Source organism: Phyllostomus discolor, chromosome 5 (genome assembly GCF_004126475.2).
Source record: "Phyllostomus discolor isolate MPI-MPIP mPhyDis1 chromosome 5, mPhyDis1.pri.v3, whole genome shotgun sequence".
NCBI lineage: Eukaryota > Metazoa > Chordata > Mammalia > Chiroptera > Phyllostomidae > Phyllostomus > Phyllostomus discolor.
This window is the reverse complement of record NC_040907.2, coordinates 41,854,937-41,868,969: the sequence shown is the minus strand read 5'-3', so window position 1 is coordinate 41,868,969 and position 14,033 is coordinate 41,854,937. Positions and strand designations below refer to the sequence as shown.

The following is a 14,033-nucleotide window of genomic DNA, read 5'->3' as shown; positions in this document are numbered from 1 at the left end:
TTTTTTATGGTGTTAGATAAAGGGCTAATTTTATTCATTGTATATTCTTGGCATTCTTGTTGAAGATGAAAGATATGTATGAGTTCATTTCTAGATTCTCTGTTCAGTGGTCTATATGTGTGTGTGCCTTTATGTCAGTACTGTTCTAATTATTATGGCTTTGTAATATATTTAAAAATCAAAAAGTGTGATGCTTCCACCTTTGTTCTTTCTCAAGATTGTTTTGATTGCTCAGGGTTTGTTGTGGTTCTGCATGATTTCAGGATTTCTATTTCTGTAAGAAAAGATTGCTATTGGGATTTTGATAGGGATTATATTGAATCAGTAGATCACTTTAGGTACTATGGGGATTTTAATAACAACCCAGCCAGAGATTTTGGGGGCCTCTTAAACCTTCATGCTAATCCAAACACATGTCTTTGTTTTTAGTGGTCCTCAGGCATCTAAAATATGCTGGGTCCTATCAGTACTCTGAGATAGGCAAGATGGTAGCCAGTCCCTCAGGTTGCTTCCAGAAATGCTGCAACATTAGACATGTGGTTCACCTCCTTCCCTCCTCTGGGAGGAGAAGCTGGGATCTGGGTTTTTTTCCTACTTGCTCTGTGTTGAACTGGGGGGTGGACTATGGAGACTCCCATGTGCTATGTCAAACTGCCATCTTTGTTTCACTGGTTCCCATTACATGTAGTGTATGCTCGGTCTTGTCAGTGGTCTGAGAGAGGCAAGACAGAAGCTAGTCCTTTGGGCAGACCTGGAAAGGTTGGAATGCTGGACATATGGTCCAACTCTTTCCCTAGTCCTGGAGAAGCTGGAAACTGGGGTTTCCTTCCAATTATATGATACTGTGTTAAGGGTAGGGGCTATGGCAAGGGACTGTCTTGGATTTTTCTACTGGCTTTGATGTGTCTGGCTTCTCATTTACCCATGTAAGAGTCTCTGAACTAGTTTCTGGATTAGTTACAAATGTAATTTGTTTGTGTATTGTTCTTAAATAGGTGTGTTTTCTTATTTTGCTGATGTCATCCTGTAACTTAATTTTTATAAATTGGTAAAAACATAAAATATACTTTTGAAAACAAAATGATCTGTTATTGATGGATCTTTGAATTGTATAGGCAAACACCACCTTTATCTTACTATTAAAGCACATATCTCCAATCCTTTGGAATACTTTAACTTTGGAATATTTTGTAGTCTGTTGAGATAATTAATTTCTTCTATTTCTGCATATCAAATATTGCTTTAAAGTTTGCCTTCAACTGTGTTTCTTAGAGATTAAAGTGGGAAATATTTTATTTCTCTTGTGATTAACACTTTAAGTCTGAAAAAGTATTGGATAAATATGCTTTGGTCTGTGTAGCAAAGAAACTTCATAGTAGACTCTATTTTGCTGTGTATAATTCACAAATTTTTGAGGGAAAAATAAGGACGCATATTACACATGGGTAGTACCTGAAATACTTTGTATGTTCTCGTGTTTTGTAATTATTTGTTACATAAAATTTCTTATAGTATGTTAAAAAAAAATGCTCAAATTCCTTTATAATACAAAAACAAGTATCTAAATATAAATAAGTAAAAAATTGAATTAAAAAATTAAAATGAAGGAGTTTTTTCCTGAAAGTTTGGGCCAAAAATGTAGGTGCGCATTATACATAAGAGTGCGTTATATTGCCCTGGCTGGCATAGCTCAGTGGATTGAGCACGGGTTGGGAACCAAAGTGTCCCAGGTTCGATTCGCAGCCAGGGTACATGCCTGGGTTGCAGGCCATAACCCCCAGCAACTGCACATTGACATTTCTCTCTCCCTCTCTCTCTCCTTCCCTCCCTCCCTCCCTCCTTCTCTCTCTCTCTCTCTCCCTCCCTCTCTCCCTCCCTTCTCTCTCTAAAAATAAATAAATAAAATCTTTAAAAAAAAAAGAATGCATTATATGTGGCAAAATATGGTAATTCCTGAATTTGTAAAATCTATTGAAATGTTTGTTTCACAGTTTTCAGAATTGTTTTAATTGCTAGTTGGTAGCTTATGATTTCAGTTAAAGTGCAACTTATTTTATATTTAATCAGTTATCTTAGAAGAATATCTTGGTTGTTTGTCTCAGTTCATATATAAATAGAATCTGGCACAAATAACACCCCTTTTTATTACAAAATCATAAGCATGTAATTCTTTAACATAACAATGTTACTCTCAAGCATACCATGTGACATTTTAGGTAAAATGTTCAAATTGCTGTACATCTCGTGTGAGCCATTCACGTACCCTATCAACCACACTCAAGCAAGCCATTCTTCTGCCAGATGCTGTATTATGAATGTGTTGACTTGCTGCGAAGGACATATTTATAGAATTCAGCATTCAGTAATATGTAACATTTTATGCGTAAGCATACATATACACACGTGCACATATATAAATATATGTTTATGTATAAACATGAGTCATATTTTTATGTTAGTTATAAACTTTTGTATATTCCTATTTATTCACGTATATACATGTAAATCCTTACATGAGGGGGACCCAAAAAACCCAGAGTTTAATTATTATTTAAAGAAATTAAAAAGATTTTACTTAATTTTGAGAGGGAGGGGAAGGGAGAGAGAAAGAGAGGGAGAGAAACATCAATGTGTACTTGCCTCTCACATGCCCCCTACTGGTGACCTGGCCCACAACCCAGGCATGTGCCTTGACAGGGAATCAAACCAGCCACCCTTTAGTTCACAGGCCGGCACTGAATCTACTGAGCCACACTAGCCAGGACAGAATTTAATTATTTAAAAAACTGTGTGTTTATTTTATATGTTTAAATTTCAGTCACCTTCAAAGTATTCTCTAGTTGGTGCAATACACCAGTTGAGATTTTTTTCCCCATTGCTCAAAACAGTTTTTGAACTCGTTGATTTTGATGTCTTTTGGTGCTTCTGCTTTTTTTGTTACCTCTTCTGCATTAACAAAATATTTCCCTTTGAGAACTTTTTCATCTGGGGAAACAAAAAAAATCACAGGAGTGAGATAGAGTGAGTAGGGAGGGCAGGGCATGGGGTTCATGCTGGTTTTGGTCAGAAACTGCTGTAAACACTCAGCATGGTGTGGGTAGGTACCGTCGTAAATCACCCATTGGGTAAAAGTATCGAAAGAGTCTTCAAAAAAATTCACTGAAGCCAAACGCAGCCTCTCACAGCAATGCCAGCTGCTATAGTGATACAGATGAGTTCCTAGAGTACTCACCTGGTGGGGGAAACCTGTACTACAAGGGGCTCACCCTCCAGAAGATAATTTTGGTTTCTTTGGGGTTCCCCCTCATATGAGCAATAGGGCAAAGTGACTTGGATTCTTTTTAACTTAGGGTACTCAAAGGTGTTAAAGAATTATACTGTGATTCTGAAAAGATGGTGGAGTAGGAAGCACCAGAAGTTGGCTTTCCCATCTAGACCGTACTTGCACTGGCAGCATCTGTCTGATGCAGCCATTTTGGAACTCTGGAGTCTGTTGAAGGCTTGCAACTTCCAGGGGAAGTCTTGGACTGCAAATTTTGCTTAATTTCAGTCAGTATCAGCCCTCAGCACAGTAATAGCTCCCTGTTCACCACCCCTAGTCACATAGCAGACAGCTGTGTATATGTTCTTGGAGCAGCTTACACACATCCTTGGTAGCCAGGGTGAGCAAAAAGAGCACAGTCCTCCAAATATCAGGGATCTGTGTTGTAGTCACTGCACATTATTTTTGATCATAGAGGTGCAGGCAAAGCAGTGCGGAGCCACTGTTATTGCACCTTTCTCCATTATTTCAAGTCTCTCCCTCTGGCTGAAGTGACTTCTAGGGGGCTGATAGGTCTGATGCCCTCCATTTGTTTTTTCACTTTTCATTTTTCCTTTTGGGACAGACATTAAAGAGTATGACATTCAAGAACTGCAAGTATGGGAAAATTAGAAAGTGACAGCATATGCTTAGGGAAAATCTCCTGAGAAAACATTAAGTTTACATCTCAGGCTGATCCTCAGCACAGACACAGCCTACTCCAATCAAATACATACATACATACATACATACATACATACATAAAACAGCCAACCTTGGGGAGGGGGTAGGATCTGATTTCCAGAAATACATCCTTATTAGTTCAGATGTCCAGTGTTCTACAAAAATTCACAAGTCATACAAAGAATCAGGAAAAAATGACCTATTAAAGGAAAAAATTAAATCAACTGTGTCTGCCTCTGAAAAAGACCTAATGGCAGAGACAGTAGACAAGACTTTAGAACAACTGTTCTAAAGATGCTCAGAGAACTAAAGGAAGTTGTGGAGAAAGTCAAGAGTGATTATGAATAAAATAGGAATTTCAATGTGGAGATAGTAAACTTAGAAAGAAATCAACAAGAAATTCTGAAGCTGAAAAGTACAATAATACAAATGTAAGATTCACTAGACAGATTCAGAGGTTGGTTTGGACAAACAGAAGAAACAGTTAGTGAACTTTAAACTAGTACAGTAGAACCCTGGCTGGTATGTTTCATGGATTGAGTGTCAGCCTATGAACTGAAGGGTCACCAGTTCGACTCCCAGTCAGGGCACATGCCTGGGTAACAGGCCAGGTCCCCAGTTGGGGGCATGTAAGAGGCAACCACACATTGATGTTTATCCCCCTTTCTTTCTCCCTTCTCCTCTCTAAAAATAAAATCTTTTACAAAAATAAAATATAAACTAGGACAGTAGAAATTGTTGTTGCTGAGGAACAGCAAAAAAAAAAAAAGATAAAAGAAAGCTGAACACATTTTAAGGGACCTGGGGGACACCATCAAGTGGACCAACATATACATTGTGTGGGTCCCAGAAGGAGAAGAGAAAGATAAAGTGGCAGAGATATCTGAAGGAATAATAGCTGAAAACTTCCCAGACTTGATGCAATACATGAATATGAACATCCAAGAAGCTCGATGAACTTGAGGTAAGATCAACCAGTCAGACCCACATCAAAATACTTTATAATCAAACTTAAAAAAAAACAAATATAAAGAATGAATTTTGAAAGAACCAAGAGAGAAGTAAATCATCTCATTCAAGAGATCTCAATAAGATTTTCAGCAAATGTTTTATCAGAAACTTTGGGGACCATAAGACAATGACTGATATATTCAAAGTGCCAAAAGAAAAAAAAAAAAACACCTATCACTCAAGAATCCTGTATCCATCAAAACTGTCTTTTAAGAATGACATTCCTGGTTAAAAGCTTAAGGAGTTTGTGACCACTACACCTGCCCTGTTAAGAACTGCTCAAGGCAGTCCTGCAGAGTTAATGGAAGGAAACTAGACAGCAACTCACAGCCCTTTGGAGACATAAAGAATTTTTTAAAAGATTTTATGTATTTATTTTTAGAGAGAGGGGAAGGGAGGGAGAAAGAGAGGGAGAGAAATATTAATGTGTGGTTGCCTCTGCGTCCCACACTAGGGACCTGGCCTGCAACCCAGGCATGTGCCCATGCCAGGAATTGAACCAGCGACCCTTTGCTTTGCAGGTCTGCACTCAATCCACTGAGCCACACCAGCAAGGGCTACCATTTAGTCCTCTTACACTCCCTTTCCCCTAGCAATCACCACACTGTTGTCTAGGTCCATGAGTCTTTTTACCTTTTCACTCAATCCCTCCCTCCTACTTTCCTCCCACTAGCTGTCATCTGCTCTCCATCTATGAGTCTGTCCCCATTTTCCTTGTTAGTCCAGTTAGTTCAGTAGATTCCACATGTGAGTGAAATCATGATATTTGTCTTTCTCTGACTGGTGTATTTCACTGAATGTTTTCCAGTGAGAGGCTACTTTCTAACTCATTCTTTGAGGCCAGCATAACCCTGGTACTAATGCTAGACAAAGTCACCACAAGACAAGAAAACTACAGATCAATATCTAATTATTCTAGTAGTATAGAATAGGAATAATTTTTAGTACAGTTTATTAACAGATTAAATGTTAAACCTTATTTTTATGAAAACTTAATTTGGAAGGTTTTGCCCTAAATACATGTTCTTAGTATCTATCAGTGAAAAGAGGGGGTTATTTTTGAGAGTGGTATTATTGTAAACACTGTGTAGGGGGAGGAGCAAATGGGGAGGGTGGGCATTCCTTTTTTGAGTTCTATAGTACCATATTGTTTGAGTTTTCTTTAAAGCAATGAGTGTATGCTTCTTTTATTAAAATGATAGAAAATATTTTTAAAAACATGTAATGACATGAAGGCAAGCTTTTAAAAATATCCTCATAATTAAGCTCATTTTGTGCTTTTATTAATTTTGGTTTCAGGCTTGTGTGGACGTCAGAGCCAGTATGGTGTTTTGGCAGCAGATGGAACTTGCAGATAGCCTCTCTGGTCATCCCAAGTTGCCAGAATGGTTGTCCACACACCCTTCTCATGGAAACCGAGTGGAGAACCTAAATAGACTCATACCTGAGGTAAGCTGTCACTATAGAAGGCAAGACATTATCTTTGCGGTATCATTTATTTTTAATGCTGTTACTTGTGCTTAGAGAAAGAGTTCTAGTTTGTCAACTATTTTGATCATTATAATTATGGATTATCAGTTTCCAAAGGATTTGACTAAGAAGTAAAATCCTGTTTGACGGCAAGTCTTGGGGAATAAATTGCTGTATAGAGTGACTTTTCTTGGTGGTGAAGGTTTAAGCTTTTTAGTACCATACCTTTTAATTTTATCTGACTTGGTGAAAGTCTAAAACTCAAGGCATATCTTTTCAACATATTTTCATAATTTAATCTATTTTTGGTGATTTTAGCTTTTTGTTAAAAAAAGCTTCAGTTAATGACTTGTGCAAAACTTTTTGATCAAATGGGTATTAATTCCAATAATGATGCTGGAATTTTTCTTAGAAAAAAAATTCCTTGATATCAGTTTACTTTCTGTGTATTTATAGAGTAAAGCGTATGTGTCTCTTTTTTGTAGAGTCCATTCGTAAATAAAGCTAAAGCAGTTTTTTCCCATGTAGTTTTCACTACCTTCTAAAAATCGTTTGATCACATCATTTAAAATGTTTGTTGTGGTATCCACATCAGTACAAGGTGGATGTCAGATATCTCCAAACCAGGGTGCACACTTTTCTGTCTCACTTCTGTTGTCAGTATGACTTCAAATTTAGCCTAACAAATAATGAGAACTTGTTATAAGAAATACTGGTGGTTAAAGGGGATACAAAGAGAATTAAGACATGGTTTTTGATATTTTCAGGATGCTAACATATATAACATATGGTTCTTAATACAACAAGGAATATGATTTATTATAAGAAAAGTAGAAATAAAATGATATGCAATTTGAAGGAACAGCTTGCATCAGGTTTGGGATAAGAAAGTACCACAAGATTCATTCATTCACTCATTCATTCATTCATGTGATTGATACTGAAATCTACCATTCTGTATTCTGTTGCTAGGGACAAAACAGTCTCTGCAATTTTGGAGCTAACATTTGTGTTAATGCAAGTAATGAACAGACATACTTATAGTATATCAAGCAGTGATAAACACATTGTGGGAAAATAAAGCAGGTAAAAGGTAGTAGAGAGAGCTGGGCAGCATAGAAGGCATACTGGTCTGTGTTCCTTAGTCAAAGAAGGCCTTACTTAACAGAATCTGGAAAGAAGCAGGGGTCCAAGTCCTGTGGTTATCTAGAGAGAGAGTCTTCCAGGCTGAGCACTGTAGCGAGTGCATAGGACCTGAAGGGAGAGTGTGTTTGGCACATTTCTGGAATAGCAAGGAAGACATTGGGGCTGAATGAGTAAAGGGGGGTGAGAATGGTTGAAGTATAGGGGGAACAGACCAGGAAGAGTCTTCTAAACCATTGTAAGGACTTGACATTTATTCCAAGTGATATGAGAAGCTAGTAGATGATTTTGAGCAGAGGAGGGACTTGATCACTTCATGTAACTCATGTGATGACTCATGTGTTTTATAGTGGTCATGGGGGGCGGGTCTCCTGTGTAAAGAGCTGCAGTAGTGAGGCAAGGGTGAAATCAGGGAGACTGTTTAGGAGGCTCTTGCAATAATCCTGTTAACAGATTATAGAGGCAAAGAGGGAAAGAAGTGGTCAGATTTGGGATTATTTTGAAAGGAATGATAATAGGATTTGATAGTTTGAGCATACTTTGTGCCTTTCATGAGCACTGGGACCAGACAGACATGGATTCTTAAGAAATGTCCTAAATATCTTTCACTTATACTTTTTTTTAAAAAAAAAAAACACATATGCCATTTTATTTTTTAAATTTTTAAAAAGATTTTATTTATTTATTTCTAGAGAGAGGGGAAGAGAGGGAGAGAAACATCACTGTGTGGTTGCCTCTCACGTGGCCTCCACTGGGGACCTGGCTTGCAACCCAGGCATGTGCCCTAACTGGGAATTGAACTGGCAAGCCTTTGGTTTGCAGCCTGTGCTCAATCCACTGAGCTACACTAGCCAGGGTTGTACTCTTAATTTAAAGAAAAAATGTTGAGGAAAAAAAAGCAGTGACATTTACTTGACATAGCATGTAGTCATTCATCTTAAAAGTGCAATGTAGGACTGGGACAGTATGTGTTTCATCAGCAAGTGATTTGTACTGAAGATCACTGACTCGAAGAGCCTTCTCAAGTACTACCCAAGACCCAGGGAACTGATATCACCCTACGAGATTTAGCCCATCCCTAAAGGCATAATAACCACATGGTTTTTTCTTGGAATTCCTTTTTTATTTTTGTTCATGAAATTCTAAAAATGTTTGCTTAAATTGGATAATGAGTTTTAGCCAGCTTTCATCTAAATTCCGAATTGTCATTTCATCATCGAAGATAACTAAATCTTTAGAGAAGTAAAAATGTGCTATAGAGAAGTCTTTAAAATAATAATGAATTGACTAGTGAGCATGAAGAAAAAAATGATTGGAGAAATAAATATGTTATTTGGGCAACAAGATGAAGAAAAACATTGGGAGACATTTTTTCAAAAAATAAACTACCCTAGTTCAGATACTTAAATTGAAAACCTTATAAAATTTTTTATATTTGTCCCCCAAGTGATTAAATTGTATTTGAAAGTAATAAAACTCTACTACAATATTGGGGATAATCCAGTGGTTGAAATGAAAGTTATAGTTAGTATAAGAGTATATTGTTAATTAGAATACATAGTCATAATTCACAGATTGGAATTCCCTACTATCATTTCTAATTTCTGTAAGAAAAGAAAGCAAATCCTCAGGCAGCATGTAGAGTTTTGTGAGCCTGTTTAGTACTAAAGAGTACACTTTTTGTTTGCTTTATTTAATATTTTTTTCTACTTAAGTTAGTACAATATATTCTACCTAATATCCTGATTCTTTGACATTTCGGACAATATGCCTGAAATGGTGCACATCTTAAAGGTAGTTGGCAATACAGCACCAGAACATAGAAATCTAGGCCCGGGACGAGGACTGCAGAGTCATCCCTGAAAAGGTGATGGTTGAAAAAGTGGGAGTGGATCAGTCCATTTAGGAAGGAAGCAGGTAAAAAGATCCGGATAGTCAGCAGTATTAGGTGGTTTTCACATTTGATTAGTGGAAGGAAGACAGAGCCTGTAGGAGATCAGATTTCCCAGAGGAGAAAAGATCAAGATCAGGGAAGTAAAATTATTTGGTTCCATGAGAACAAAAATGTCGGTTATTTTTATTTTTTAGTAAAATGTAGCTTACTGATAGTTGTATGTTTTCATTTCTTATTTATATCTTATCACAGAAACATATTATTTTTACTATAGCATATCAACATTTAAACCATCATGTTTTAAAACTATACTTTATGCATTTAACAAATATTTATTAGTCAGCAATTATGTGCCAGATTGTAGGTATTAGAGGTACCGTGAACAACATATATACAAAAAACCCTGCCCTTATGAAGCTTATTTTGCAATAAAGAAAGATAGACAATAAATAGAATAAATTAGTGCCCTGGCTACGTGGCTCAGTTGGTTGGAGCATCCTTCTGTGCACTGAAAGGTTGCCAGTCCAATTCCTGGTCTGGTCACATGCCTGGGTTGTGAGTTCCATCCCTGGTTGGGTGTGTATGTGAGGCAACCAATCGATATTTCTCTCTCTCTCTTTCCCCCCTTCTCTCCCTCCCTTTTTCCCTCTCTTTCTCCCTCCCTTTCTTCCTCTCTCTCTCCTGACCCTAACCCTCCCCTCTCTCTAAAATCAATGGAAACATATCTTTAGGTGAGGATAAAAAATAGAATAAATTAGTAATATATAGAGTAAATTACCAATATATTATTATATATTAGTTAGTAATAGCATTAGGGAAGGAAACAAAGGAGGAAGGACAGTATATTAGCTTGGACTGCCATAACAAAATAACTGTAGTCTGGGTGGGTTAGCAACAGGAATTCATTTCTTCAGAGTTCAGAAGGCTGGAAATCCTATAATGAGGCTCTGGCTCATTTAATTTCTGGTGAGGTCTCTCTGGCTTGCAGATGGCTGGCTTCTGGCTGTGTCCTCACATGGTAGACAGAGTGAGTACCCTGGTGTCTGTCTCTTCCTCTTCTTCTGAGGGCAGCAATCCCATTATGAGGGCCCCACCCTCATCACCTCATTTAAATCTAATCATCCCCAAAGGCTACCTCTCCAAATACGTGGGGGTTAGGGTTTTAACATACGAATCTGTGGGGGAAACAATTCAGTCCATAGCAAATATGTAATGTGTGAGCAGAGATGGTAGAAGTGCTGGAATAGCTGTTTTAAAAGGGTCGTGATCAGAAAAACTTTCACTGAGAAGAGGGTATTTGAACAAAGATGTGAAATTAGTGAAAGAGTTTCCCTGGGGGTTGTGGGAAGGGTGGGGGATGGATGGGATGGGGAGTAGGGTGGGAGGTAGAGCCTTCCAGGCCCAGGAAATAGTAAGTACAAGGCTCTGAGGCAGGAGTGAGCCTGGCGCAGTTGAGGAACAGCAAGGAAGCCAATACGGCAGGAATGGAGTGAGCAAGGGAAAGTGGAGGGTGTGGGCCTTTGGCCCCTCTGAAGATTTTGGCTTTTGCTCAGAGATAGGACACCAGTGGAGGGCTGTCAGCAGAGGACTAGGGGAGTAACAGGATCTGACTTACAAAGGGTGTGATTGGCAAGTCCTACAAAGGATTAATAGTACAATCATGTAATTTTGGAGTGCCGGTATTTTAGTACAGTATATTGTTTAGAAAATAGACTAATTCCTTATTTTGTTTTGTTTTTAAATCAAGGAAATGCCCCAAAGTAGAAAACTATATATTCTTGCTATTTTTTAATGTGAATTCTGAGATTAAACCATGTGTAAATGCCTAGTTAAATATAATCCTGTGATCTCTTCATATTTAAAAAGGATAACTATAGGGTTGTAGTAATGATATTATTTGTAGTTCATAAGATGATATCTTAACAATTTTATTTACTTGAAATAATCAGTTAAATTTAGGAAACATATCCCACATATTTTGGTTACCATAACAACTTGGGTGAAAAACTGGAGAACAGATGTTCTATCAACCTGTTGATGTTTAATAGTATGACAGTTTTACAATTATAGTTATACTGTTCAGAATTTAAATTTGTGTATAGCATCAGTTGTCCTTGAAAGGGATACCTTTTTTTAAAACTTTTTCTATAAGGATTGTTATAAAATATGAATAGGTGTGAATAAGGGAAATTGTTTGATAACCCAGGGTAAATTTACTTGAAAAATTTATTTTACACCTGAAGGTATTTAGACTGAATTTTTAATTTTCTGCTTCTCTCACCAGCTCTCTGCCATCTTTTCTTTTGGGTTGGGGAGGAGATGGAGAGTGATAAAATATACAGGAAAAACATTTAATTCGGAATTAGTTGTTGGGGGTTAGTGATTATAATCATAATTTTGAATATAATTTATTTCTTAATTTTGTTAGAACCTTTAGTATCAGCTTTATTTGTAAACTGATTTTTAAATCTTGATGTTAAATTGACTACATTCAGTTTTTGCATATCAGAATCATTCAGTGGCAGTCTATAAATACACTCATTTTATTCTCATTTATTTTGAATTCTTTAAACTTTCAGGAAGCTGGGCTTTGAATTCACATGTAAACCATTCTTATGCATTTATAATTGGACAATGTAAATACATAAATCATTAGTATTCATCCCATAATAGAAAATAGGAGAGTGTTTAACATTGAAGTGAAATGTCGTTGTTGGCGAATGTACACAAACACATAACTGTTTACCTTACAGAATTTGTTTTGCCCGACATGGAGAGTGTTGAGGAAAAGGCAAATATCATAGTAGCTACTGTAATTGAATTGGCCTCTGAATCATAGAAAACCAGGAAGTCTGAGAGTAACATTGTCTAAAACCTTAAAAATATTATGGTATGTAAGATGTGTATCTATTTGAGACTAAAATGAATGGACTATTAGAAAAAGAAGTGCTCTTAGGGGGAAAGGGAAAAAATGATATTTTTGGGAAACTATATTTTAAAAATGGAAGTGATTTTTGTTTTCCCCCTTGAAATCTCTTGGTTCCTATTTTCATAGGAAGCTTTTAATCTGATCATGAAACTTCTCTGGCACTAATTTTTTTCCTCTTTTTATACTTAGTTATTATAGTTTAGTTTTTATGAATAAGTAATTGCAGTTTTACTTGATGTGTAGTGCCTAGAAGAATCCTGATGTGTATCAGCAGTGTTTTCCTAGGTACTTTAGTTGTTACTGGGAATAAATATAGCCATTTCTTAACACATCATTCTTATATGTTAGGAGTGGTTGGTTATATACTTTTATTTGAAAACTTTTCCTTATTATCATTTCAGAGGACAATTGACCTGTGTCAAGGTGTACTTAATTTTAATTTTTTATATTTATTTAAAATTTCTAGTTATACTTAATTATTTTAGGCTACTTCAAACAATTAGTCAGACTTCAATTACCATTGCAATTTTTGAAAGGAAATGAAGCGAGTAGAGGAAAAAAATCTTAAAGGTAAACTCATAACTTACACAAACATAAAATGAACCATATCTGATATTTTATAACTTGTTAATAGTAAGGCAGCCAGTATATGTTACCACTAGCTCAAAGGAAACGTCAACAATCACTGGCATCTAGGCAATAAGGAATGCTGAAATGAGTTTATAAATTGGTGCAAAACTGGCCCACTCATAAGGCAATAATCAATTGCATTTCACCAGACATAGTTCATTTTCATTTCCATGGACAAATATCATTTGCATTGTTATCAGTTTCCTGAAACTTCCTGAGTTGTAAAATAGCCCTAAGATCATGAAAGGTGCTGATAACACCCAAGGGTGCACTTGACAGGATCCCCAATGGTCTTCTTTGTCCACATCAAAGTCTTTTACGGTTTTCTCTGTTTTTATTTTCTCTTGTCATTTATTTGCTTTTCAAGTCAAGATACCAAATCATATCATCCTATTAGAATAATATATAAACAGAAGTTTTTGTTATTTTTAAGAAGTCACATAGGCATTATTCTTGTTGTATTTCTTTTCTTTCTCTTATAGTGGTAACCTTACTAGTCTCATTAATTTCTATTAAGTCTATTACTAATGAGTTTTAGGATTGAGGTTATTGATGCTAAAATCTTAGGTTTTTTAAAAAGTATAAGCTTGCCTTCAGAATTAAGGGAAAGAGTTGGAAATGAGGTGTAAAGGGACTGGTTTTATTTTTCAAGAGAAATATTTAAACCTCTCATGAGCCATTTAGAACTAAAGCAAATGAAAAATCAAGGATGAAGTCATAGAAATACAAAAATGACAGAGGAGAGAGGACAGAGTGGAAAAAGGGTTTTTTCTTTTAAGAAAAGTTGTTACAGTTTAACTATTATAATTTTTGAAAAACACATATAAAGGTAGAGAATAATTTGAATAACTTAATGAACCCCTATTTTTGAGTCACAGTCAGTACTATCAACCTTTTTGTACACTTGCTTCTTCTGTCCCTTTTCTGATTGTTTTTTTATCCAGAAGTATTTTATTGTAAATTCCAGACAC

The 14,033-nt window shown here is 36.3% G+C and overlaps 1 protein-coding gene across 5 annotated transcripts in view; it reads left to right on the top strand.

Annotated features, from left to right (window-relative positions):
- The window catches only part of OMA1 (OMA1 zinc metallopeptidase), a 61,073-nt gene that overhangs the window by 36,390 nt on the left and 10,650 nt on the right, over nt 1-14,033 (top strand). For all 5 annotated transcript variants that reach the window (XM_036026168.1, XM_028512188.2, XM_036026170.1 and 2 more), the window contains exon 8: nt 6,296-6,445. In XM_036026168.1, coding sequence (XP_035882061.1) covers nt 6,296-6,445 — 150 coding nt within the window. The remainder of the gene's footprint in view (nt 1-6,295; nt 6,446-14,033) is intronic.